Source organism: Indicator indicator, chromosome 8 (assembly GCF_027791375.1).
Source record: "Indicator indicator isolate 239-I01 chromosome 8, UM_Iind_1.1, whole genome shotgun sequence".
NCBI lineage: Eukaryota > Metazoa > Chordata > Aves > Piciformes > Indicatoridae > Indicator > Indicator indicator.
In genome coordinates this window covers 5,766,165-5,790,739 of record NC_072017.1, presented here as the reverse complement: position 1 = coordinate 5,790,739, position 24,575 = coordinate 5,766,165, and the positions used below count along the sequence as shown (strand labels likewise).

General features: G+C 43.0%; 1 protein-coding gene across 1 annotated transcript in view; it reads left to right on the top strand.

Moving 5' to 3' along the window:
- The window catches only part of LIMCH1 (LIM and calponin homology domains 1), a 203,474-nt gene extending 188,532 nt beyond the window's left edge, over positions 1 to 14,942 (top strand). Inside the window, exons 30-35 of the mRNA XM_054382811.1 lie at positions 312 to 433; positions 2,219 to 2,342; positions 4,653 to 4,739; positions 9,006 to 9,114; positions 10,413 to 10,515; positions 14,890 to 14,942. Coding sequence (XP_054238786.1) covers positions 312 to 433; positions 2,219 to 2,342; positions 4,653 to 4,739; positions 9,006 to 9,114; positions 10,413 to 10,515; positions 14,890 to 14,915 — 571 coding nt within the window. The 3' untranslated portion in view covers positions 14,916 to 14,942. The remainder of the gene's footprint in view (positions 1 to 311; positions 434 to 2,218; positions 2,343 to 4,652; positions 4,740 to 9,005; positions 9,115 to 10,412; positions 10,516 to 14,889) is intronic.
- The last annotated feature ends 9,633 nt before the right edge of the window (positions 14,943 to 24,575 follow it).

Genomic DNA, 24,575 nt, shown 5'->3' with positions numbered 1-24,575 from the left:
GAAGCATCTGATGATGCTCAGCACTCTACAGAGAACACCAAGGAAAGTTGTTTCTCTGACAATTTTCCACAACTCCAGAGTGAGCTTTAGCCTAAGTGACAGTGTGTGAGGTCTTGCAAGCAAGACTTGCCATATCTGAAGACAAATTTATTAATTCATGACCAGTTACCCTCATTGCTGACACAATAGCAAAAAAAAAAAAAAAAAAAAAACAAAACAGACTGCTCTTCAAAAGTCTGATTTGCCATTGTATTCTAGATGGAATTTTCCCCTGGTTTTATTCATGCAATATGGCTTATTTTTATTGGCAGTGGAAATAAAGTGCTCTCAGGCCACCCAGAGCTGGGCATCTTGAAAGGAGGAGAGCAAGAGCACCAGGTGCCAACGATGGAGCGCCTCTCACCTGCCAGGCTGAATCTGCCATTGACTCAGGGTGAGACTTCAGACTCTTCATGTGCATGCAGATAGAGATATTGCAGAAATCCAACTCCAAGAATTTTGGAAGTTGACAGTGCCCATGCATCTTCAAAACCTGAATGTCTCAGACTCAGAAGTTATTTTCTGTTAGCAAAGATAAATGTGTTAAGGTGAAGTTTAAAATCCTGTTTTCATCAGAGCATTTCATCTGCAGGTAGGAAGCTCCTTTACAGACTTGCATGTTCACAGCAGTAGTTAAACACAGTTATCTCCTATCTTTTACATAACCTTACATATATATAGGATTTATCTTCAAACACAGAGCACATTCTCAGCACTTATTTTCTGGTTTAATATCTAATTAGGTTCTTTATGCCCATTTTAATCCAGTTAATATCACTATTCTTGGTGTGTAACCTTTTCAAGCCAAGCCTAAAGTGACACCCATTTCAATTTTGTCATTAGAAATGTCTGATGACATTTAAAATTAATAGATTTTTTTTTTTTTTACTTCCATAAGTGTGTTTTTCTTGAATGAAGGAATTTCCCCCAAAGCTATCAACAGGGTCACCCTAAAAAAGAAAAAAAGCCAAATCCACTAATTTAACATGATTCTCTAATGCAGGCAAAGAGTGGAAAGTAAATAAGTAGGGCTAAAGACAGAAGAGAAATGTAGATTTTTGAAATGGAGTTTCAGATTTTTTCTTCTCAGTCCTAGCATAAAAACTGATGATTCCAAACCCCAAAATATCTATGAATAGAAAAGGTTTCAGTGTTATTATTTTTTCCAAATGCAAATGCTGTTTATTCAATTCAGTAGGTTTGTTTTCTCTCTCTCAATTTTAATTGTATTCTTAGTGCTTTGATAAAGGTTGCTCATGTAAAGAAAGCAGAAGATACTACCAGCAGTCCATCCTTGTGGGTCTGTAGTAGTGATTAAGCAAGCTGCATAGGTTGGACAGTTTTTAACTGCTTCTGCTAATCAGGATTTTCTAGGTTCTCTTCAACAACTTGATCCCCTGCAAGCATTCTGATAGCTCCTTTCTTGCCCCTCAAAGCATCACCTAAGTCTTTAAGTAGTCAAGACTGGAGTTTTAGTGTCTTGATACCCAAAAATACATAAAAAGTGTTTCATAGGCCCCAGTAAATCTTTTCTTTTCTAAACCAGCTGGTTGGTTCATAGCAGGATAAGGCTTCTCTCCCACCTGTGAGCCACAAAATTAATCTGGAATGATCCAAGTAGTGCATTCTGCCTGGATGATGGTCAGCATGGTCAGTCTGCCTGGGCATCACATGGGTCATTGCATCTTGCTGGACAGGTGTTACTGTCACTGAGCCTTGTGCAACCATCTGAAATGCAGAAGGGAACAGGAAGGGAATTGCTGTTTATTAGTAGGCTCATGAAGAGCAGTGACTACACCACCTTCCACTCTCACCATTCAGACGTTTGGATCACCAGGCACCACCAGAAGTTTCAGTCTGTCTGGTGCTTCCTTCCTTATGACAGAAATACTCTATTAATAATTTTCCCAAGTGACCTCACCCTTTCCACCTTCAGAAACTGAGATTCAGCAGCAGGGTAGTTCACATGGATGTGAAGGTAATGCAGGAGAACATTGTTCCATAAAAGTCTGGTGTAGTGGAGCCTACCTCTGATTTTGTGAGGGATTCTCAGAACTTATTTTTAAGTAGCAGTATATCTCTTGTCTCCTTTATGGTGTGCTCACAAGCCATGCTGGTCTATAAGTATTGACAAAAGCATTTTGTCTCAAGTATTGAGATTTTCCACCTCCTGTTGTAGACATCTCCTGGAATCAGCAGCTGCTGACAAAGCAGTCCCCGCATTGCACAGAGGACGTTCGGCAAAGACCGTTTCTGAGCCAGAGTGCAGGACAGCAGCTGAGCTCTGCAGGGGAAATGAGGAGGTGAGAACACAAAATAAAGGTTATTGCAGAGACTGAGAAGTTCTACTCACTCTGTTCTCACTTATATTCCTGCTCAGCATTCTTTATTGGTTAAGTTCCATAGTATTCCTGCGGCATGAAGACACCTTTAATCCCTGGGTTTTCCACCAAGGCTGCTTGCATTTATCCACTTAATCTCTCATTATGGGTACCCCAGTACCTAGTTTCATGAAGGAGGGCACCCTCTGCTTGCCACTCTCTCTTCCTTCTCCTTAGCTCTCTAAATGTTTATCTGTGTAACTGTTTATGTGGTTTTTATTCGTTTTAAGTGCCTGAGACAAACATTTAGAGCTAGTAAGTGGCTAAATAAGCCAGTAAGTGGGAATGTCAGGTGAAGTCTGCCTCTTTGAAGTTGGTGTCAAAGAGCTTCCAGGTGAGACCAGACCTGGAACATAGTGTCCAGTTTTGGACTCCCCAGTTCAAGAGAGACAGGGATCTGATGCAGAGAGTCCAATGGAGAGCTACGAAGATGATTGCAGGACTTGAACATCTCTCTTATGAAGAAAGACTGAGAGACCTGAGGCTGTTCAGTCTGGAGAGAAGATGGCTGAGAGGGGATTTTAACAATGTCTATAAATATCTGAGGGGTGGGTGTCAAGATGAAGGTGCCAGGCTCTTTTTGATGGTGCCCAATAATAGGACAAGGAAAGCTAGAACACAGGAGGTTGCACCTCAACATAAGGAAACACTTCTGTATGGTGAGGATAATGGAGCACTGGAGCAGGCTGCCCAGAGACGTTGTGGAGTCCCCTTCTATGCAGGCTTTCAAAACCTGCCTGTCTGGCTTCCTGTGCAGCCTGCCCTAGGTGATCCTGCTTTGGCAGGGGGTTTAGACTCAATGATATCTGGAGGTCTGTTCCAACTTCAACTATGATTCATTCCCCCACTTCCAAACGCACACTACTTGCTACTTGCTAGTTCTAAAAATGATTATAGCTTTTAACACAAAAAACACAGGGGTTAGAATTTTCTTTCTGCTGTAAATTTTGGTGAGGTTTTCTCTTGACTGATGTTTTGCCTTGTGTTTTTGAGTAAGCAATGCTAAAGGATGACACCAGTTGTTCTGGTAAACAGGAGATGTGCTTGCAGAAAGTGTAATGAGAAAGAAACATCTGTTTGTATACACTAGCAGCCTCATGCAAAACCTCTTACCCCTAGGAAGCTTGTATCTAGTCAAAACTAATGTAAATTGGTTTGATTACCTATTCCTCATTAACAAACTCCTCAAGTGTGTTTGAGAAAATGATTTAATCTCTAAACAGCTTTAAGCAGTCAGAGCACAAATCAGTCCTATGATTTGTGATAGCAAAAAAGGTCTCAGCAAATGCTTGCAGGGTAAAATGGATGCAAATAGTAATAAACCACTTTTCAGTGTTGGTAGCTTTCTTTTCACAGTCTCACAGCATATCAGAGGCTGGAAGGGACCTCCAGAGATCATCAGGTCCAACCCCCCTGCCAGAGCAGCATCAGTTAGGGTAGTCTGCACAGGAATGCATCCAGGTGGGTTTGAAAGTCTCCAGAGAAGGAGACTCCACAACCCCTCTGGGCAGCCTGTTCCAGTGCTCTGTCACCCTCACTGGAAAGAAGTTTCTCCTCATGTTGAGCTGAAATCTTTTATGTTCTAGTTTGAACCTGTTGTTCCTTGTCTTATTAGTTTGCACCACTGAAAAGAGCCTGGCCCCCTCCACTTGACACCCACCCCTCAGCTATTGATAGACATTGATCAGATCCCCTCTCAGTCTTCTCTTCTCCACACTAAACAGCCCCAGGGCTCTCAGTCTCTCTTCACAGGGGAGATCCTCAAGTCCCCTAAGCATCCTCCTGGCTCTCTGTTGGATTCTCTCCAGCAGGTCTCTGTCTCTCTTGAACTGGGGAGCCCAAAACTGGACACAGTATTCCAGGTGTGGTCTCCCTTTGCTTTGTAAGGGCACAAACCCTCCATCAGCAAGCCTACATCTGCCCTACCTGTGTTAGCTTCATGGGTGGGTAGGAGTCTGCACATCTCTGATTCCCTTGTGAGTTGTTATCTGATTGAGCAGATCAAGACTCAGAACCAAAAAAAAAAAAAAAAAAAAAAAAAAAAAAAAAAAAAAAGGTGCTGGTTTTCATTTTATCAAAATGGCAGTGACAGCAAATTTATAACTTTTTTCCCTTTAAATAAAATCTTTACTGCTGGGAATCCTGAATTCCACCAGCTGGAATTTCTCCATATAAAACCTGGGTTTAATTGTTCCTCAGCTGTACTAATTCATCCTCTCTGCTGTATTGTAGGGCAGGCTATCACGAGAACTTCCGATCTGGACCATCATCTCCCTGCTCTCCTGCTGCTCCAAGTCAGTCACCCAACAGGTACAAAAGGTCCATAAGGACCAAATGCATCTTCTAGTCACTGGTGAACTGCCAGAGTGTAAATCCCATCCATGTTGTGTGGATGCACTATTAATTCTTCTGAATGCTGCAATTCATAACCCCCCATGGAATAAACATGAAGCTGCCTCTCCTATTCCTTGCCTGCTTCAGCAGCATTGTTATGTTTTTAAATAACACAGTTCAAAAAGCAGCTCTAGGACTCTACTTGGTCATGAAAACCTCAATGAAGTTGAAATGGATGATATAAGCCCCAGTCAAAGTAACCAGTCAAGCATGAGTTCAGAGCACTTCATTGTGGATGCTCAGGGGTAAGGTCTCCTCTGGACATTGTCCCATTGCAAAACTTGCTGATTTACAAAGAAACCCTTCCTTTAATTTCCAAACCTGAAACACCTTTTGCTTCCATTGGGGCAAACTGCCTCCTAGAGACAATTTGCAATTGCTCTAGGCAATGAGCTGTGCAGCTCTCAGTGAGATATGTGCCAATTCTAAATAAATCTCAGCTGTAGCCTGATTGAATCACTGCTAGTTAGGGGTGTATTAAAAATCAATTGGCTTGTTAAATAGGGTACAGTAACACAGCACAGAAAACATAGCAAGGTTTTGTTCTACTTGAATAACATTTTTCTTCCTGTTCCATAGCAAAGCCCTCCCTCTGATGCCACTTGTATTGACAGGAAACTATTCTGATTGTAGCTGCAGTTTTGGTGGGATTGCAGATGGTTTCTTGCTACATGTTGTAGCAAGTTGTGATAGTTGTGATATCTTCTTTATATTATTGAACAGCTACACTCTGACCTGAGGTCCTTTTCCAAGGATTGGAGCCACAAGGATGCTTAGGGGACTTGGACATCTCCCCTGTGAAGAGAGACTGAGAGCCCTGGGGCTGCTTAGTGTGGAGAAGAGAAGACTGAGAGGGGATCTGATCAATGTCTATCAATAGCTGAGGGGTGGGTGTCAAGGGGAGGGGGACAGGCTCTTTTTGGAGGTTCACAGTGATGAGACAAGGAACAATGGGTTCAAACCAGAACACAGAAGATTTCAGCTCAACATGAGGAGAAACTTCTTTCCAGTGAGGGTGACAGAGCCCTGGAGCAGGCTGCCCAGGGGGGTTGTGGAGTCTCCTTCTCTGGAGACTTTCCAAACCCACCTGGATGCATTCCTGTGCAGACTCCCCTAAGTGATGCTGCTCTGGCAGGGGGATTGGACCTGATGATCTCTGGAGGTCCCTTCCAGCCTCTGATATACTGTGATAATGTGAAGATCTTTTCCTGAAATAAATCTCCTTTTGGAAACAATGGATGGGATGTAAATTGTTGTTCCACTAACACATCAGAAAATTTCTCTTCAAAAATCTCCCAAGGCACTTTGTGCTTTGGACCAGCAACTTTAAATTGTGCTTCTGACAGCTCTGATAGTGGAGAAGAAGCCGAAACAAAGCTGTACTCAAGAGTAACAGAGGAATGTGAGAAGAAGGCTTAAGGTTGTATGGGAGGAGAAGAACACCAGGAAAGCTATCCTAAAAAGAATTATGAGAATGAAGAGTGATACGCCTGTGCTGTCAGTGCATGTGGTGGGATAAAGAATGATGGGCTCAGGATTGACAGCTCAGATGGAAGCAAGGAGAATTGTCTGGCTGCAATGAATCTTTGTGTCGCTTTTTGCTTTTTCTTTTGCTATTTCTTTTCTTCTTACTTCATCTTTCCCCTTTTTTCCCCTTTCTTCCCCTTTCCTTCTTTTCCCTCTTTTCCCTTTCTGTCTTTTCCCTCTTTCCCACTCTTGCCCCCATTTTTCCCCTTCTTTCCACTTCTTCATCCTTCTTTCCCCTTCTTCATCCTTCTTTCCCCTTCTTCATCCTTCTTTCCCCCTCATTCCCTTTCTTTCCTCCTCTTTCCCCTTCTTTATGCTTCTTTCCCCTTCTTTATCCTTCTTTCCCCTTCTTTCTCTTTCTTTCCCCTTCTTTCCCCTTCATTCTTCTTCTTTCCTCTTCCTTCTACTTCATTCCCCCTCTTTCCCCTTCATTCTTCTTCTTTCCCCTTCATTCTTCTTCTTTCCCCTTCTTTATCCTTCTTTCCCCCTCATTCCCTTTCTTTCACCCTCTTTCCCCTTCTTTATCCTTCTTTCCACTTCTTTCTTTCTTTCCCCTTCATTCTTCTTCTTTCCCCTTCTTTATCCTTCTTTCCACTTCTTTTTCTTTCTTTCTTCTTTCTTTCTTTCTTTCTTCTTTCTTTCTTCTTTCTTTCTTTCTTTCTTTCTTTCTTTTCTTTCTTTCTTTCTTTCTTTCTTTCTTTTCTTTCTTTCTTTCTTTTCTTTCTTTCTTTCTTTCTTTCTTTCTTTCTTTCTTTCTTTCTTTCTTTCTTTCTTTCTTTCTTTCTTCTTCTTTCCCCTTTTTTTCTCTTTCTTTCCCCTTCTTTCCCCCTCGTTCTTCTTCTTTCCCCTTTTTTCTCTTTCTTTCCCCTTCTTTCCCTTTCTTTCCCCCTCTTTCCTCTTTTTCCCCCTTCTTTCTTCTTTCCCCCTCTTTCTCCTTATTTGTTCTAATTTATTCTAATTTCTTTGGTTTGGTTTGGTTTGGTTTTTTTCCAAATAATTTTTCTTTTTTTATGATGATGCAGTCCAGATTTAGTGTTAGGTTAAAGGTTGGACTCCATGATCCTGAAGGTCTTTTCCAACCTTAATGATTCTGTGATCTGCCTCAGTTGGTGGCTTATTATGTTGTTGCACCAAAACTGTATAACAAGCTGTAGTAAACTTGCTTATCACAGTACAATTTCATCATCTTTTTCAAAACTCCTGAAGTATCCCAAAGTTTCTCTCCTGCTTTCAGCCCTGGCTGAAAAAGAATCAAGGATGACACCTAATGACAAGGGATCCCTTTTGGTCTGAGGTTTGTCTCACTAGACAAGCATCAGTTCTGACAGGCTGGCAGACAGGTGAGAAGGGAAGAGCTGAAACACACAGAAGTGTGCACCTGCACTGCTGTTAAAACCATTATGGAAAAGAGTACCACTTACTCCTGGGGCCCTGATCTCTCACCCAGCTGTCATTAAACACCTGCTTTACTGGAAAGGTCTAGACAGGGCTGAAACTTAAGAAGAGAGCTGAAGTATTTTGGCATTGCAGATGGAGATCTGATTTCAGCTTTAATTAGTTGTAATGCCAACAGACATGTAGCTGCAGCAGCTTAGGCTAAAATTAGTTAGCAAGTGTCCTGATGTCTGCTCTGTGCTACTGCAGTTACACTGCTGCTGTAGGCTTCACCAGCTTGTCTGGGTGTGAGAGCAGCATCCTGCCTTGCAGTGAGCAAACTCATTTGCAAACAAATGGAAAGATTTCCAGGCTGAGAGTCTTCTTGCTTGTCTGCAAGGCAGGCAGTGCAGGCTGATTCAGCAACATGGCTAAAGTGTCAGTGTTTGTTTATATGAACAATCCTCACTAGCAATACAGACTGGGGGATGAGGTGATAGAAAGCAGCCATGTGGAAAAGGACCTGAGGGTGCTGATGGACAAGAAGCTGGACATGAGCAGGCAGTGTGAGCTTGCAGCGCAGAAGGCAAATGACATCCTTATCTGCTTGTTATAGCAGATCCAGAGAGGTGATTCTGCCACTTTGCTCTGGTTAGACCTCACCTGGAGTACTGCATCCAGCTCTGGAGCCTTCACTATAGGAAGGATATGGACCTGATGGAGAGGGTCTGGAGGAGGGCCATGAAAATGATCAAGGGGTTGGAGCACCTCTGCTGGGAGCTGGGGTTGTTCAGCCTGGAGGAGACTTTGGGGAGACCAAATAGCAGCCTTCTAATGCCTGAAGGGGACCTACAAGTATGATGGAGAGAGACTGTTTACAAAGGCCTGGAGTGATAGGACAAGGGGCAATGGTTTGAAATTAGAGAAGAAGAAACTTAGATTGGATGTTAGGAGCAAGGTCTTTACTAAGAGGGTGGTGGAACACTGGAACAGGTTGCCCAGAGAGGTAGTAGAAGCCCCATCCCTGGAGATATTCAAGGTGAGGCTTGACAGGGCTCTGGGCAACCTGATCTAGTTGAGGATGCTCCTGCTGACTGCAGAGGGGGTTGGACTTAATGACCTTCAGAGGTCCCTTCCAACCCAGACCATTCTACAGTTCTATGATTCTATAAACCCCCACCCATGCTCCTTCTTCCTATCCTGTCCTTCTCCACAGAGCTGTGTAAACATTTGGGTACATTTTAGCATCAGCTGCTGTTCTGTTTTCTTAAAGCCATGTTTGTCTCCTAGGTCTGTCAGTGGAAAGAAGCTTTGTTCCACCTGTGGGCTTCCCCTTGGGAAAGGAGCTGCCATGATCATCGAAACACTCGGTCTTTATTTCCATATCCAGTGCTTCAGGGTATGTCTGTGGCTTTATCAAGAAAAATCTCAAGTCATGCGGAGTGCAAGGAGAGGGCTGTAGATGTGAAGTTGAAAATGAGAGGGGTTTGCATCTTTGTATTGTGTGTTTGTAGAGAAGTTGAAGTAATGCAGCTAATGTGGTGTCCAGAGAAGGGTCAGCAGAAGGATGATCAGAAGGCTGGAGCACCTCTCCTCCGAGGACAGACTGAGAGAGTTGGGGCTGTTCAGTCTGGAGAAGGGAAGGCTCTGAGGTGACCTTATTGTGACATTCCAGTATCTGAAAGGGACCTATCAGAAAACTGGAGAGGGACTTTTTAGGGTGTCAGGTAGTGATAGGACTAAGGGGAATGGAGAAAAACTAGAAATGGGTAGATTCAGATTGATTGCTAGGAAGAAATTCTTCACCATGAGAGTGGTGAGACACTGGAACAGGTTGCCCAGGAGGTGGTGGAAGCCTCATCCCTGGAAGCTTTTAAGACCAGGCTGGATGTGGCTGTGAGCAACCTGATGTAGTGTGAGGTGTCCCTGCCCATGGCAGAGGGGTTGGAACTGGATGATCCCTGGGGGTCCCTTCCAACCCTAACAATTCTGTGATTCTATGTTTTGCTATCAGACATGTTAACAGGAGTAAAGCCTGGGATTTAGCAAGCAAACTTAGCTTCCCACAGAGGGAAGCATCATATCATTTCCCTGTTGTGCTAATTTATTTCTTTTTCAAATGCAACTTTAGTTACCTTGTGGTTTTATTTTTTAAAGCCTAGCCCATTCTGAAGTCCATTTAACCTGACCCATGTTTGGAAAGCTTTGGCTGGTGCATGCCTGATGTATCGTGGCTTTCACCAGAGCTCTCAACAGAAATGTTTGTTGACTGTTCTTGAGTATTTCAGTCTGGAAATGACCCAAGATAGTGTTCTCTAAAGAACTCAGCAAAGTGTCCATTTCCATTACCCCTGTCACAACTGGTGTGAGACGTTTGTGAAGCTTTTTTGTTTACAGACATTTACTCAAACTAAACCTATGGCCCAAACCTCAGGTTTGTCCATCATAAATGGGCTGGCTCCAGAATGCAACATTAAGATTAGATGTCCCTTAAAATCACTAGACTTCACTTCTGTCTGAGTGGAGGCTGCTGAAATCCAGCCCTAAACACTGCTGGCTCCCAAAAAAAGCCTTTCAGTGATGGGCTGGCTTCTGGGAGGGGGACAATTTTTTCCTCGCTGTTCCAGGAACTACTGAAAGAAAAATCAAAATGTGAGTGGACTTGTGACATAACTTTCTTTGTCTTCCAATCAACAGTGTGGCATTTGCAAGGGACAGCTGGGAGATGCATCAAGTGGGACAGACGTCAGGATTAGAAATGGGCTTCTGAACTGCAACGATTGCTATATCCGATCCAGAAGTAAGTACCAAATCCTGGCTGAGGGACTCTGAGCTCTAACAACACTGTTAGAGCCCTGCTGTCTCCTCCTGGGCTTTCTCCTCCTGGCTTTCCCACTCAGACATAGCTTTGCCATGAGAAGAGAAACCTTCCCATGCCATTTTAATCAGCCTCTTATATCAAAAAAAAGCCAAAACAAAATTCCAAGCTCATTAAATCTTCTCCAGGAGATCTCTGCTCAGCAGTATTAAACTTAAAGGCTGTTTCTCTGCATAAATAACTCCTGCACTGTGCACTCCTACACATATTGTGTGTCCTGGAGGCTTGAATCTGTCACATCACAGGAGACAATGTAGATAGCTCTTGGTAGCTTCATGTAGATACTTCCAGGTTTAAGACCCTGGGTCTTGTCTGGAGGAGTTCCTGGGGTTTTATGTCTCCAGAACTTCCTTTGCAGACAAAATGGTCATGCAAAATATTCTGTAACTTGTAATGAATCCTTGTGGTGGCATCCCCAGACCTGCTAAAGTGTTGCTTGCTGCAAGTTTTGAAGAGCTTGCCAGACAACTACATGTCAGAAAAAAACCCCAAACAAACAACTGATGCATTTTTCTGCCTTAGAGCAGGTCACTTGAATGTCCTTATATAGCAAATACCAAATTGCCAGAGCATTTCAGCTTCACCCTGATGTCACCAGTGATAGGAGATGGACAGTGCTCATGCTGGGGACAGTGCTCATTCTGGCTTCTACCTTGTGAAAAACAGTAACATGCAGGGAAAAAAAAAACCCACAGGAGTAATTGTTGCCTTCATGTTATCTGGTGGTGTTTAGTCTATTTACTGCTACAACCCTTCCTGAGAAGTGGAAGGACAGACCTCTTTTCACTTCCTGTTTTCCTTCTCTCTCCAGAACAATAGCTGTAGAAATCCAGCAGTTGGAAAGGTACCTACCTACCTTTGCCAGCAGAGCAGATAATATTTTTTTCTCTGATGTTTCAGGAGAGAGAGCTTTCCCCATCAGCAGAGCTAGAGGGTGCTGTTGTATAGCTGTTTCTTAGCCCATTTATTTTTTTTTGTTGTTGTTGTTTTTTTTTTTTAATTCTAATAAGAAATGCTGGCAACTTTTTATTGCTATTTATTTAACCTGACACATTTAGAAATAGCTTTTCCCCTTCAGGCATGATACTATAAACCTTCCTCATCTGGATGAGGTCCTGACCCTTAAAATGAACATTTGCACATCTATCTTTACACACACAAAAAAAAAAAAAAAAGAGAGGAAGATGATGAAAGTAATATTTTATTTTATTTTATTTTATTTTATTTATTATTTTATTTTCCTTTATTTTCTCTTTTCTCTCCTTTCCTTTCCTTTCCTTTCCTTTCCTTTCCTTTCCTTTCCTTTCCTTTCCTTTCCTTTCCTTTCCTTTCCTTTCCTTTCCTTTCCTTTCCTTTCCTTTCCTTTCCTTTCCTTTCCTTTCCTTTCCTTTCCTTTCCTTTCCTTTCCTTTCCTTTCCCTTTCCTTTCCCTTTCCTTCTCCTCTTTTCCTTTCCTTCTCTTTCCTTTCTCTTCTTTTCTTTTCTTCTCTTTTCTTTTCTTCTCTTTTCTTTTCTTTTCTTTTCTTTTCTTTTCCTTTTCTTTTCTTTTCTTTTCTTTTCTTTTCTTTTCTTTTCTTTTCTTTTCTTTTCTTTTCTTTTCTTTTCTTTTCTTTTCTTTTCTTTTCTTTTCTTTTCTTTTCTTTTCTTTTCTCTTCTTTTCTTTTCTTTTCTTTTCTTTTTTCTTTTCTTTTCCTTTTCTTGTCCTTTTCTTTTCTTTTCTTTTTTCTTTTCTTTATTTTTTTTTCTTTTCTCTCTTTTCTCTCCCTTTCCTTTCCTTTCCTTTCCTTTCCTTTCCTTTCCTTTCCTTTCCTTTCCTTTCCTTTCCTTTCCTTTCCTTTCCTTTCCTTTCCTTTCCTTTCCTTTCCTTTCCTTTCCTTTCCTTTCCTTTCCTCTCCTTTCCTCTCCTTTCCTCTCCTTTCCTTTCCTTTCCTTTCCCTTCCTTTCCTTTCCTTTCCTTTCCTTTCCTTTCCTTTCCTTTCCTTTCCTTTCCTTTCCTTTCCTTTCCTTTCCTTTCCTTTCCTTTCCTTTCCTTTCCTTTCCTTTCCTTTCCTTTCCTTTCCTTTCCTTTCCTTTCCTTTCCTTTCCTTTCCTTTCCTTTCCTTTTTCCTTTTCTTTTCTTTTTATTTTATTTATTTTTATTTTATTTTATTCTTATTCCTTTTTGCTTAAATAAACATTTAGGCCCCTTAAGGATAGATGAAGGCTCAAATACATTATTTACCAACCTGTATGCTGTAAAGGTCACCCCCTCCCTCGTCATTTCTACAGCAGTGGTGCTAGAAAATGCAGTACAGAGCTGTGTCAGGTGCAGCAAGGTTTTGCATTTGTACATAGCTAGTACAGTGGTAACCAGGTCCATGAGAGAGGGAAGCAGATTTTGAGGGAATGTGTGGTTCCTGAAGAATAATAATGACAAGGATTTGTCTTTTTTTCCCTGCAAATGCCTCTTCCTGCCATGTTCACCCCTCATGCAAAATCTCACGATACAAGTGGGCTGAATTTAAGCTACACTGACTCTTGTTGATGGGTTCAAAAGGGACTGATTTTGATAGAACTGCAAACACAATCAGTTGCTCATTTTGAACTGGAATTTGTCAGAGTCCACACCTGGAACAAAGAGGAAACTGGTGCAATGTCAGTGTTTTGCCTTTCAGTTCTAGCAAGTGGGATGCTTAATACATAGAAAATCAGTTGCTTGATTGCACAGGTTGTGCCTTCTTGCTCCCGTGGTTACACCCAAAAAGCTGTGCAGCAGTGCACCAAACTGACTGTCTCTGACCAACCCAGAATTACTCAGTACTGTTTTGAGATGCTTATGGGCATTTTGATGAAATCTTTTGTCTGCCAGAAGCTTATTTGAAACTCTAGATGACTCTGTTATCAAAAGCCTTGAAAGAGAAGAGTATTCAAGATGATGTAGCACTCCAGGGACCAAAACGTTTCTGTTTTCCAAATGGAAGTGGATGGGGTTTTATTGGTAGGTTGTTTCTGTACAGCAGAACCTCAAGAGGAAGGGAAGGTGGCATTCAGGGTCAAAGACAGGGAATAGTTAAAGGTTTGTGAGTGTCAAAGTCAAAGGCAAGAAGTAAATTCAAAGGTTATTAAACACTGGAACAGACTCCCCAGGGAGGTGATTGAATCCCCATCCCTAGAGGTCTTTAAAAGCCACAGAGATGTGCTGCTGAGGGCCATGTCTGAGCACCAGGCTTGGTGGAGTTAGACGATGGTTGGGTTTGATGAGCTTAAAGGCCTTTTCCAGCCAAAACAATTCTATGATTCTGTGATAGAACAAAGGTTCTGTATCACAGAACTACAGGATTGTAGGGGTTGGAAGGGACCTCTGGGGATCATCTAGTCCAATTGCCCTGCTAAAGTAGATTCACCTGGATCAGGTTGCACAGGATTGCATCCCAATGGGGTTTAACAGTCTCCAGAGAAGGACCATTTCCATGTAACACAAACCAAGCACAGCTAAAGATCACTCATCAGTCCTCTGCTTTACTATTTTCACAGTATCACAGTATCACAGTATATCAGAGGTTGGAAGCGACCTCAAGAGATCACGAGGTCTCTGCAGAGCCTGAATGTAAATACGTTCACAAGTATCACAGTCTCACAGTATATCAGAGGCTGGAAGGGACCTCCAGAGATCATCAGGTCCAACCCCCCTGCCAGAGCAGGATCACTTAGGGTAGTCCACACAGGAGTGCATCCAGGTGGGTTTGGAAAGTCTCCAGAGAAGGAGACTCCACAATCCCCCTGGGCAGCCTGTTCCAGTGCTCTGTCACCCTCCCTGGAAAGAAGTTTCTCCTCATGTTGAGCTGAAATCTTCTGTGTTCAAGCTTGAACCCATTGTTCCTTGTCTTATCACTGTGAACCACCCAAAAGAGCCTGGCCCCCTCCACTTGACACCCATCCCTCAGCTATTGATAGACATTGATAAGATCCCCTCTCAGTCTTCCCTTCTCAAGACTAAACAGCCCCAGGGCTTGCAGTCTCTCTTCATAGGGGAGATGCTTTGGGAGTACTTTGGGAGTAAAAGGAAATCAGAGCAGATGCAGAACACACTAGCCCACGTGGCATGGAAATTGTTTCCACTGGAGTTAAGCTGAACCCTACTTTGCAGTTAGTGCCCCAGCTCTGCAGGAGGAAGGAGAAGCAGAGCACAAATGTCAACTATTTCCAGATGTGATTTTTTTTTTTTTTTTGGTAATTGTAGAGATCAGATGAGGAAAAGCTTATCAATGTTTGTGAAAATCTGTCAGCTAATGACTTCTTCTGGTTTTGTTTCACCCAGCTGCTGGACAGCCAACTACATTGTGACATGACTTTCAGTCCTAATAATTTTCAAGAAGGAACTCTCTTCTCACATGTATCGGCTGCCTCCAGACAATCACTTGGAAGAGCTTGAACCCATGGACACCATGGCTCTCATCTCATTTGGAAAAACTCATCAAAAACACTGCACTTGCTCCTTTAAAAGGCAATAGGTTGGGTTTTCCCCCCCCCCTTTCTTAAGAAATTTCCCATGTTTGGGAAGGCAAAGCCTAAGTATTACAAAAAAAATAAACAACCCACCTTTCAGGTATGCTTATGATTTCCAGCCTGCTACCTTGTTCCTTTGAAAGTAATAAGAAAAGAAACATGCAATAAAGCTGTTTTGTTTTAATATTTCTAGGAATTACAGCATTTTAAGTTTACAGAACCTTTATAGAATATGCCAACTTCAGCTGAGAAGTAATTTTAAGGTAGTCTCTAATCAGTGCATTTGAAACAAACTAAGCATCACTGCACGACTTCTCTGTTATAACTGAAGCTATAACTGTTTTGGTTTTGTTTTGGTTTTGTTTTTTTTTTTTTTAATACAGAGACTAGTTTGATAATACATCCTGTAATTCTGAAGCATTTTGTGTTTATATCACCTTCAGTGGAGGGTAAGAGTTATACAAATAAATTATTGCACCTTTAGTGATAGGATTTATTATTTTGTTTGTTTGTTTGTGTACCTCAAGTAATGTTCATGACTATAGCCTAATATTCTCTCAAATAAAGATTTCTTCATTGAATCTAAAGACTGTATACCATTGACAATGGCAAGATTCCCATCAGGAGCAATCCTTCATGGCTAAGTTCAGCAGCCCATGTTGTCATTAAACTCAGTCAAAGGTGATGTTGGGGAGAGGTGCCAAGGGGGAGTGGGGGTCACAGCTGAATCCTGACTCTCTCCTAGCTGCAGTTTGGTGCTATGATGAAGTTTTTCTCTTTGCTGTGTAACTTGCCCAAGGATGGTCTGAGTTGGTTTGAGATCTGCTCATTCACTTGCAGACATTACAGTTGGCTGAAATCTCATGCAGAGAAACGTGGTGATAGGACCAAGGAGCAATGGTTTTAAACTAGAGCAGGGTGGATTCAAATTGGATGTTAGGGAGTTCTATGCTGTGAGGGTGGTGAGACACTGGAATGGGTTGCCCACAGAAGCTGTGGCCACCTCATCCCTGGAATTCTTCAAGACCAGGCTGGATGAGGCTTTGAGCAACCCGGCCTAGTGGGAAATGTCCCTGCCCGTGGCAGGAGGGCTGGAGCTAGATGATCTTTAATGTCTCAAGCCATTCTATGACTGTATAAAATACATGTGGTTTGGATGCCCTCCAGAGCTCTGAGCCTGTGTCCCTCCATCTGCTACTCTGGCAAAGTCAGCAAAACCCAGAAGTGCAGAAGGTGAGCAGGGAGGAGACTGGCAACAGAGGAGGGAAAAAAAGGAAATAAAAAAAAATCAAGTTGCCTGTGTTTGGGCTAGTTTTCCATTGTGCTTTTTTGATTAAGCACATAGCTCTTACTAAAGTGATCCAGGCAGAGCTCAGAGCTGTGTCACTTCATCTACAGTACATGGGCAAGGTGCACGAGGGGAAGTGTTGCAACTGGAAAATATGGTAGCACTTTTTGGTCAACAGTTAGTGGCAAACTCTCATTTTCACAGTTCACATTGCAACCTAAAAGGTTGGACTCAGTGATTTTAAAGGGTCTTCTCCAACCAAAGCAGTTCTGTGATTCTAAAACAGAGAGGGGGAAAAAAAATCTACTTATTCTGCCTTAAACCCATGACAAAACCAAATGAATAGAGATGGATTTTATCTAGGTGTGCATCCATTGTCCTTTGATGGGTTGGCAAATGGAAGTGGTCATTCAGGAAGCAATAATTCTGAGTTGTTCTCTAGCTGGCAACTATTTATTTCAACACTAGAGAGTTGCCTGCATGTGCGCTGCATACCCACGTGGAAACCCCACCTACCATGTTGTCATTGGAGGGCATTGTGGCTGTCTGCTGGAAGGTGACACTTTCCTTCCTTAATGTTGTGCCTTAGAATATTGCAGAGTTGTTGCACACAGTCAGTGATGACTTATGGATGCAATAAATAAAAAAAAATAAAAAAAGGAGAAAAAAAAAAAGAGAGAAGCTGATGTCCTTCGTGGACTTCACCTAAGGAATATTTTTAACAAAAAAACATGAATTAAAAAAAAAATCATCAGAGATATGTTTTGGAAATTTAAAATGATGTCCAATATTTTGATCAGCCAGCTGCATGCTTTCCTGTTTAAATGGGGTTTGATAACCAGAATGCTTAGTCTTTGCATGTGGTCATCAGCATGTTTTCCCACAAATAATGTATAACATTGGAATTGACAGTGAGGGTGGTAGTGAGACACTGGAACAGGTTGCCCAGGGAGCCTGGGGTTGCCCCCTCCCTGGAGCTGTATGAGGCCTTGAGCAACCTGGGCTAGTGGAAGGTGTTGCTGCCCATGGCAGGGGGGTTGGAACTAGATGATCTTTAAGGTCCCTTCCAACTCAAACCATTCTATGAATCTATGAACTGCAGCAGCAGATTTTATAACCAACTTTGTACATCTGTGTGCCTCCATGTGCTGCATTCAGGATATGAATATTTGATGCCTGGGCTTAATTTGTAAACAAGACCTTGCATGCTTGTGCATCTGTTTGGGATGTGTCCCTACCGCTGCTTCACCCATGTGATAGAGTTTAGATGTGCCAGTTGGTCCCCAAGTGTTATCAAAGGTAGCAGAGCTTAGATCCCACTTCTCATTCACCTAGGGGTAAGTGCCCAAAGGGTTTAGGAGCATGGTTGGAACTGAAATGCATGGGCGAATGGTGGGGTGGGGGTAACGCATCGTGGACACACCGCTGGGGCTCTGAAGCTGCTTAGAAATTGATCCCAGTGGCTAGCAGTTAGTTCCCTGTATGCATGTTATAGCAACCTTGGCTGTATGGAAAGCAAAATGCTGTTCCCAAACAACCATGGGGTTCCCCCCCTCCCCTTCATGAACATCTCTTCACCACCACCCAATAATTGTCAACAGTTTTCTAGGCTGCACTCGCCAGCTGCTTCTGTTTGATTTTTATATTTCCTCTGGAGTTTTACATGGCAAATTCATTCAAGCTAAGGTTTGTTTGGGTTTTTTTTTTCCCCTTTTTCTATTTTTTCCCCTTTTTTAATATTTTTCCCCAGTTTAAACATACATATGATACATTTCTTATCAGGAACTTTTGAGCACAGATGAAAATAAGGCTTCGCTACATTTGAACAACAATGTAAATGTGTTGGTTGGGGGGGAAAAAAGGAAGAAAAAAGAAAGAAAAATAAGGTTAAAAAAATAAGGTAAAAAGAAAAAAAAATAGGTAAAAAGAAGAAAGAAAAATAAGGTAAAAAGGAAAACTAAGGGAAAAAGAAAAGGTAAAAAGAAAAATAAGGTAAAAAAATATGGTAAAAATAAAAATATGGTAAAAATAAAAATAAGGTACAAAGAAAAAATAAGGTAAAAAGAAAAATATGGTAAAAAGAAGAAAGGAAAATAAGGTAAAAAGGAAAAATAAGGGGAAAAGAAAAAATATGGTAAAAAGAAAAGGTAAAAAGAAAAAATAAGGGGAAAAAAATGGTAAAAAGAAAAGGTAAAAAGAAAAAATACGGTGAAAAGAAAAAATATGGTGAAAAGAAAAAATAAGGGAAAAATATGGTAAAAAGAAAAATAAGGTAAAAAGAAAGAATACGGTAAAAAGGAAAATAAGATAAAAAGAACAAATATGGTGAAAAGAAAAAAATATGGTGAAAAGAAAAAATAAGGGAAAAAATATGGTAAAAAGAAAAATAAGGTAAAAAGAAAGAATATGGTAAAAAGGAAAATAAGGTAAAAAGAAAAAATAAGATAAAAAGAAAAAATATGGTAAAAAAATATGGTAAAAAGGAAAAAAAAGAAGATTTATTATTGCTAAGCAAAAACCAATGTATGTAATGAGTTTTAGGTGTTTCAGAGTTTATTTAGCTCTTCTCTTCCTACTTCAGAGAACCTGAACAGGTGTCATAACCCATCTGTATTTCACAACCCCTGTTTTCCATGGTGTATTTTCCCCTACTCTTGCTATGTAGTGTTATTGTCCTCGAGGTTGGTGAACCAGAAGGGGACCATCCCTGCTTGCATGTCCTTCAGAGGACAAGGATTGCTCTCCTAGCTGGGGCTAATGGTGAATATCAGTTAAATGCTAATCTTTCCCTTTATTTTATTTATTCTAAAATGCCTCTGGAAATTAGGAAAACTTGTCTAAAATGCAGCAGCTTTTCTAGTCAATGTATGTTTATAAATAAAACGTTGGTAACCTCTGGTGGTGTGGATTTTAATTATTGTAACTGACTTCTGTTGCATGTGATGCCTGTGAAACCAGGCTGCAGAGCCTGTCCATCCCATTGGGAAACAGCTTCTCATTGCCTGGGGGAGGCTCAGTCAAGCTATATTCCACCAAATGCAGTAGGTGAGATGAGAAAATAAAAAAAGTCAGACCTGATACAGGACAACACTCTGTGGATTGCTACTCTCAGCTGTAGCTGAGTATTTACAAGAGCATGTGTGGCTGTCGTGGCAAAAGATGAGCAGAGAGAGCCTTTCCCTGAGTCAAACCCAAAGTCCTCAGAGGATCTTGCACTGATGTTGGTGGACTGTGGTTCAGCCTTTGACTCAATAAAGCAGTTTGTGCATTGCAAAGCTGAAGATGTGCTTGGTTAATTCCATTTCTGTGTAGCAAAGATCCTTGGGTTTGATCTTAGTTCTGCATAAGCTAAGGTATCTCACTGTCATCAGGTGTTGGGACAGGCAGCCCAGGGAGGTGGAGGAGGCATCACCCTTGGAGGTCATCAAACAGCACGTAGACATGGCACTTCAAGACATGGTTGGGTGGGCATGGTGGTGGCGTGCTGAGAGTTCAACTTGATGATGTTAGAGATCTTTTCCAACCTTAATAATTCTATGATGATTCTTGAATCTCAGCAAGTGTGTGGCTTCACCAGGAACTAGCAGAAAGCTCATGTAAAATTCTAAGTGGCTAACTGTCTGTTCCCCCTCCCCTCACCCCCCGCCCCCCCCCCCTTTTTTTTTTTTTTTTCCTTTTTAACTGTGTTTTCAATGGATGACAAGTTTGGTTTTGTGCCAGAAGCACATCTTGGCTGTTAGATGAGTCATGGGCAAGTACTGACAATTGAATTTTTTGAAAGCAGATTGTTATCCCAGTGCCTTAATGGAAATGGTAGGGGATCTCCTCCTTCTCTACTCTGCCCTGGTGAGGCCACACCTGGAACATTGTGTCCAGTTCTGGGCCCTTCAGTTCAAGAAGGACCTCAGGGAACTGCTTGAGAGAGTCCAGCACAGAGCCACAAAAATGATAAGGGAGTGGAACATCTTCTTTATGAGGAGAGACTGAGGGAGCTGGGGCTCTTCAGCTTGGAGAAGAGGAGACTAAGGGGTGACCTCATTCATGTTTATAAAGATGTAGAAGGTGAGTGCCAAGAGGATGGAGCCAGGCTCTGCTCAGTGATGCTCAATGACAGGACAAGGGGCAATGGGTGGAAGTTGTGGCATAGGAAGTTCCATGGAAACAGGAGAAAAATGTTTTCCCTGTGAGGGTGACAGAACACTGGAACAGGCTGCCCAGGGGGGTTGTGGAGCCTCCCTCTCTGGAGATATTCAAAACCCACCTAGATGAGTTCTGGTGTGATTTGGTATAGGTGATCTTGCTCTGACAGGAGGGTTGGACTGGATGATCTTTTGAGGTCCCTTCCAGCCCCTAACATTCTGTGATTCTGTGATTCTTACATTATTGCTGTGTATATGTCTCTGGATGGAAGGATCAGCATTGCTCTATGGTGCCAGAAGTGTGCTGGAGCTCCCACAGACCAGCAAGAGTGCCACAAGTCTGCAGGAACAGCTCACTGCCACGGGAGGTTGCTCAGAGGCTGGATTTTGAGCAGCCAGGCAGCTCTTTCTGCTTCAGCAGCTCTGCACCAAGGCTGCTGGGCACCCAGACAGGCACAGATTTTGTGTTTGGGACCCTCATGAGCCAAGTAAAATGGTGGAAATCCTGGTATGACACTTTTAGTGTTTTCTGGTGACCTGTAGAGAGTCATTTATGATACTGAAAGGGCACAGATGGGGCGGGGAAGGTGCAGGCCACCAACACTGGTTTAATGCCAAAATAATTCTGCAAACCTTATAAAAAGGAATTGTGCCACCTGTTCATCTCACCAGCACTTTGGTCTTTGGGTAGCAAAGGTTGCCAGGAGGGCCCTGAGGGAAACCACTCTGCTTAACAGGGCCTTGCCATGCCCTGGGAGGGGACGATGGCTTCCTGAGCAGTGGGGGGAGTCTTGGGCATATGGAAGAAACAGGAGGTGGTGCAGGAAAGGAGGGGGCTGTTAGAGCTGAAGCTTAAACTTCAGGGCAGAGCATACCCCAGGCAAAGGGGGATGTGTGCCAGGGGATGCTCCATGCAAAGAGGGATGTGTGCCCCATGGAAAGGGGAACTTGTGCCAAGGGTAACCCATGCAAAGAAGGATATGTGCCAAGGGAAACCCCATGCAAAAGGGGATGTGTGCCACGGGAAACTCCATGCAAAGGTGGGGGGGGGGGGGTGCCAGGGGTTACCCATGCAAAGAGGGGTGTGTGCCAGGGGAAACCCCATGCAAAGGGGGATGTGTGCCAGGGGTAACCCATGTGAAGGGGAATGTGTGCCAGGGGTAACCCATGCAAAGAGGGATGTGTGCTCCATGCAAAGGGAGCCATGTGCCAGGAGATACCCCATGCAAAGGAGGATGTGTGCCAGGTCCCCCAGGAGAGCTCTGTGCCTCCCCTATGCCCTGTCCATGTGCAAAGCCTCTATTCCTCCCTTTCCCCTGTCACAGCCAGGTGGGATGAGGACTCCATTTCCTCCTGTGCAGCCTTGCTCTGGGATCCAACCAGCCCCATTTGTTTTGCTCTGTGTTTTCTCTGTAGCTGTTGTTTCGGTGCAGAGAGCACCAGCGAGCACAGGCAGGCACTGGTGCCTGTGGAGGCTTCTGGGCAGAGGTAATAAACAGCAGTAGTTTGCTCACCTCATGAGCATTGATCCTTATCCAGACAGCTCTTCTGGGGGATAGTTCAAAGCAGGCAGCTATCGCTTTGTTTTGAGAATTAGCTTTAGGTACAGCTCTTGCTGCCCACTTTAGCAAAGATATGGTCTCAGATGGATCTCCTCCCTGATAATGGGAAGCTGGTTAAGCACTTAATAAACTTTGTGGAGAGTGGACCAGCCCTGCTCTTCTTCCTTCATGTCTCTGCTCTCCTGAGAAAAGGTTGGTGATGAGATGACAAAATGCTCGTTCTTAGTGACAGATCTCCAGTGAGAAGTAGAAGCAGTTGTGGACACTGGAAGTGAGCAGATGACCACCATTTGGCTGGGGGGGGGGGGGGGAAATAATTAAAAAAAAAAGATGTCAGAAAAGTACTTCTTCTGCAGAGGCAAACAGGACTCCTGGATACCTCTAAAAGCCTCCGGCGGGAATGTAATTTCATCTGAATTTCCTGATAAGGGGAAATGGCTCCACTGGAAACCACTCAAGTTTTGCAAGCAAGAAGAGCCCAAAACAGAGATAGAAAGTTGAAGGATGGGCTGTCACTCTTCTCATGGTACAGGGTGGGGGCTGCTCTTTGGGGTGGGTGATGTCTGATTTGTTCATCTCTGTTATAAAATGTTGCACAAGTTAAAGATGCAAGGGGGGATGCTTACCCCTCTGCAAGACTCTAGCTGCTGCTCTGTAGACCTTCCTGAGCACCTCATGCTCTGAAAGAGTAGATGTTGGAGCTCTCCTCCCCAAAGCATATGGAGGAGCATATTCCCACTTAAGGGGGGAAAAAAAATCCACAAAACATGATTTGAGACAATCTGATGAGTCACTGTTAGCTCATCCATAGAGTCCAACTGCTTCCCTGCATGTGATTGCCCTGCAGATTCTTTTAGCTACTGCAGCATCCATAGTTCACAGATGTGGTTTTCTCTAAGCAGGTAGCCTGCTGCTTCAAACATGCTGAAGCCAGTCACATGGGTCTAGAAACTAACCCAAAGGTGGCAGAAAGGCAAATCTTTCCTTGACACAGCAGGGTTTGTCAAACAGAAAGAAGAAAACAAGAGTTTAAAAATTCCTTTTGTCTATCACCTCTGATTACAGACCACAAACTACTCCAGTGGCAAGCATGGGAACAGCAATAGGCCATCCATATCTCTGCAGACTAACTGAGAGCTTCCTGTGTGGAGGGTCAGAATGGAGCATCAAGTCCTGTGGGACAGAAAACATCTCAGGCAGGTCCAACCTTTTCTCCCCAAAAGCTAAGCACCTTGGAAGGGACACTGAGATCAAGTCCAACTGCTTGTCTAGAGCTCACAATCCCACCAGTGCTACTACTGCCACTAAACCATGCCCCTAAGCACCACATCCACACATCTTTTAAACACCTCCACAGGTGGCTGACTCCACCACCTCTCTGGGCAACCTGTTCCAATGCCTGATAGCCCTTTCTGTGAAGAAATTCTTCCCAATATCCCACCTCAACCAATGCTGGCACAACTTGAGGCCATTTCCTCTTGTCCTGTTGCATGAGAGAAGAGATCAAGCCCCTCCTCACTCCAACCTCCTTTGAGACAGTTGTGAAGGAGTGTAGAGATGCATGATCATAGAGTGACAGAATCACAGAATGGTCTGGGTTGGAAGGGATCTCTGAAGCTCATCTAGTCCAACCCCTCTGCAGGGGACTAATTGTTTAATGAACTGACCATCTGGAGGGTTGGTTTATATTTGATACAGCTTTTTGGTGCCCTTCCTGGTCCCATGGGTTGATGCTGGAACTGTTCTTGGGCAGAAGGCAGTGCTCCTGGTGTATGCCCATCCCCTGCAGAGCAGGAGGCTCCACTTACAGAGCCTAGCAGTGCAGAGCCTCGAGCTGAAGCCACACAAGTCTTGCAAACCCTCTTTACTCAGCTGTGTTCCAAGTAGGCTTTAGATAACATTAAGTGTGAAAAGAGCAATGTTAGAGCTGTGAAATGCTTGTGGAAATACTTGTTCCAAGTATTCACAGCTCTTAGGCTGAGTTTAAACCATAAAGATAGAAGGAGAGCACTTTACATAAAGCAGCCAGTGAAAACTTCTCTCATCAGTAGTCCCAAGTGTGTTTTGTGCCTTTTAGAGTCATGGAATCTTTTTGGTTGGAAAAGCCCTTTAAGATCATCGAGTCCAACCATTATCTAACTCTGCCATATCAAGTGCTAAACCATGGCCCTCAGCACATCATCTCTGCCTCTTTTAAGCACCTCCAGGGATGGGGATTCAACCACCTCCCTGAAGGAGCCTGTTCCAATCTTTGAGAACCCTTTCAAGTCAAGAAGTTTCTTCTAATACCCAACCTAAACCTCCCCTGGTGCAGCTTGTCATAGTTAGAACTGATCTTGTTAGTAGTTTGGAAAAAGCCAAGTGACATGGCAAGGAGAACTCTGAGAAAAATTGCTACTAGCTGGTAGGATGACAAGTCTGTTCCAATGGACCAAAGCTGAATTTCAAATCAGTTTGCAGCCTCACAAAGCCACTTTCCAACACTTCTCTTGGGTTGCAACCTATCTGT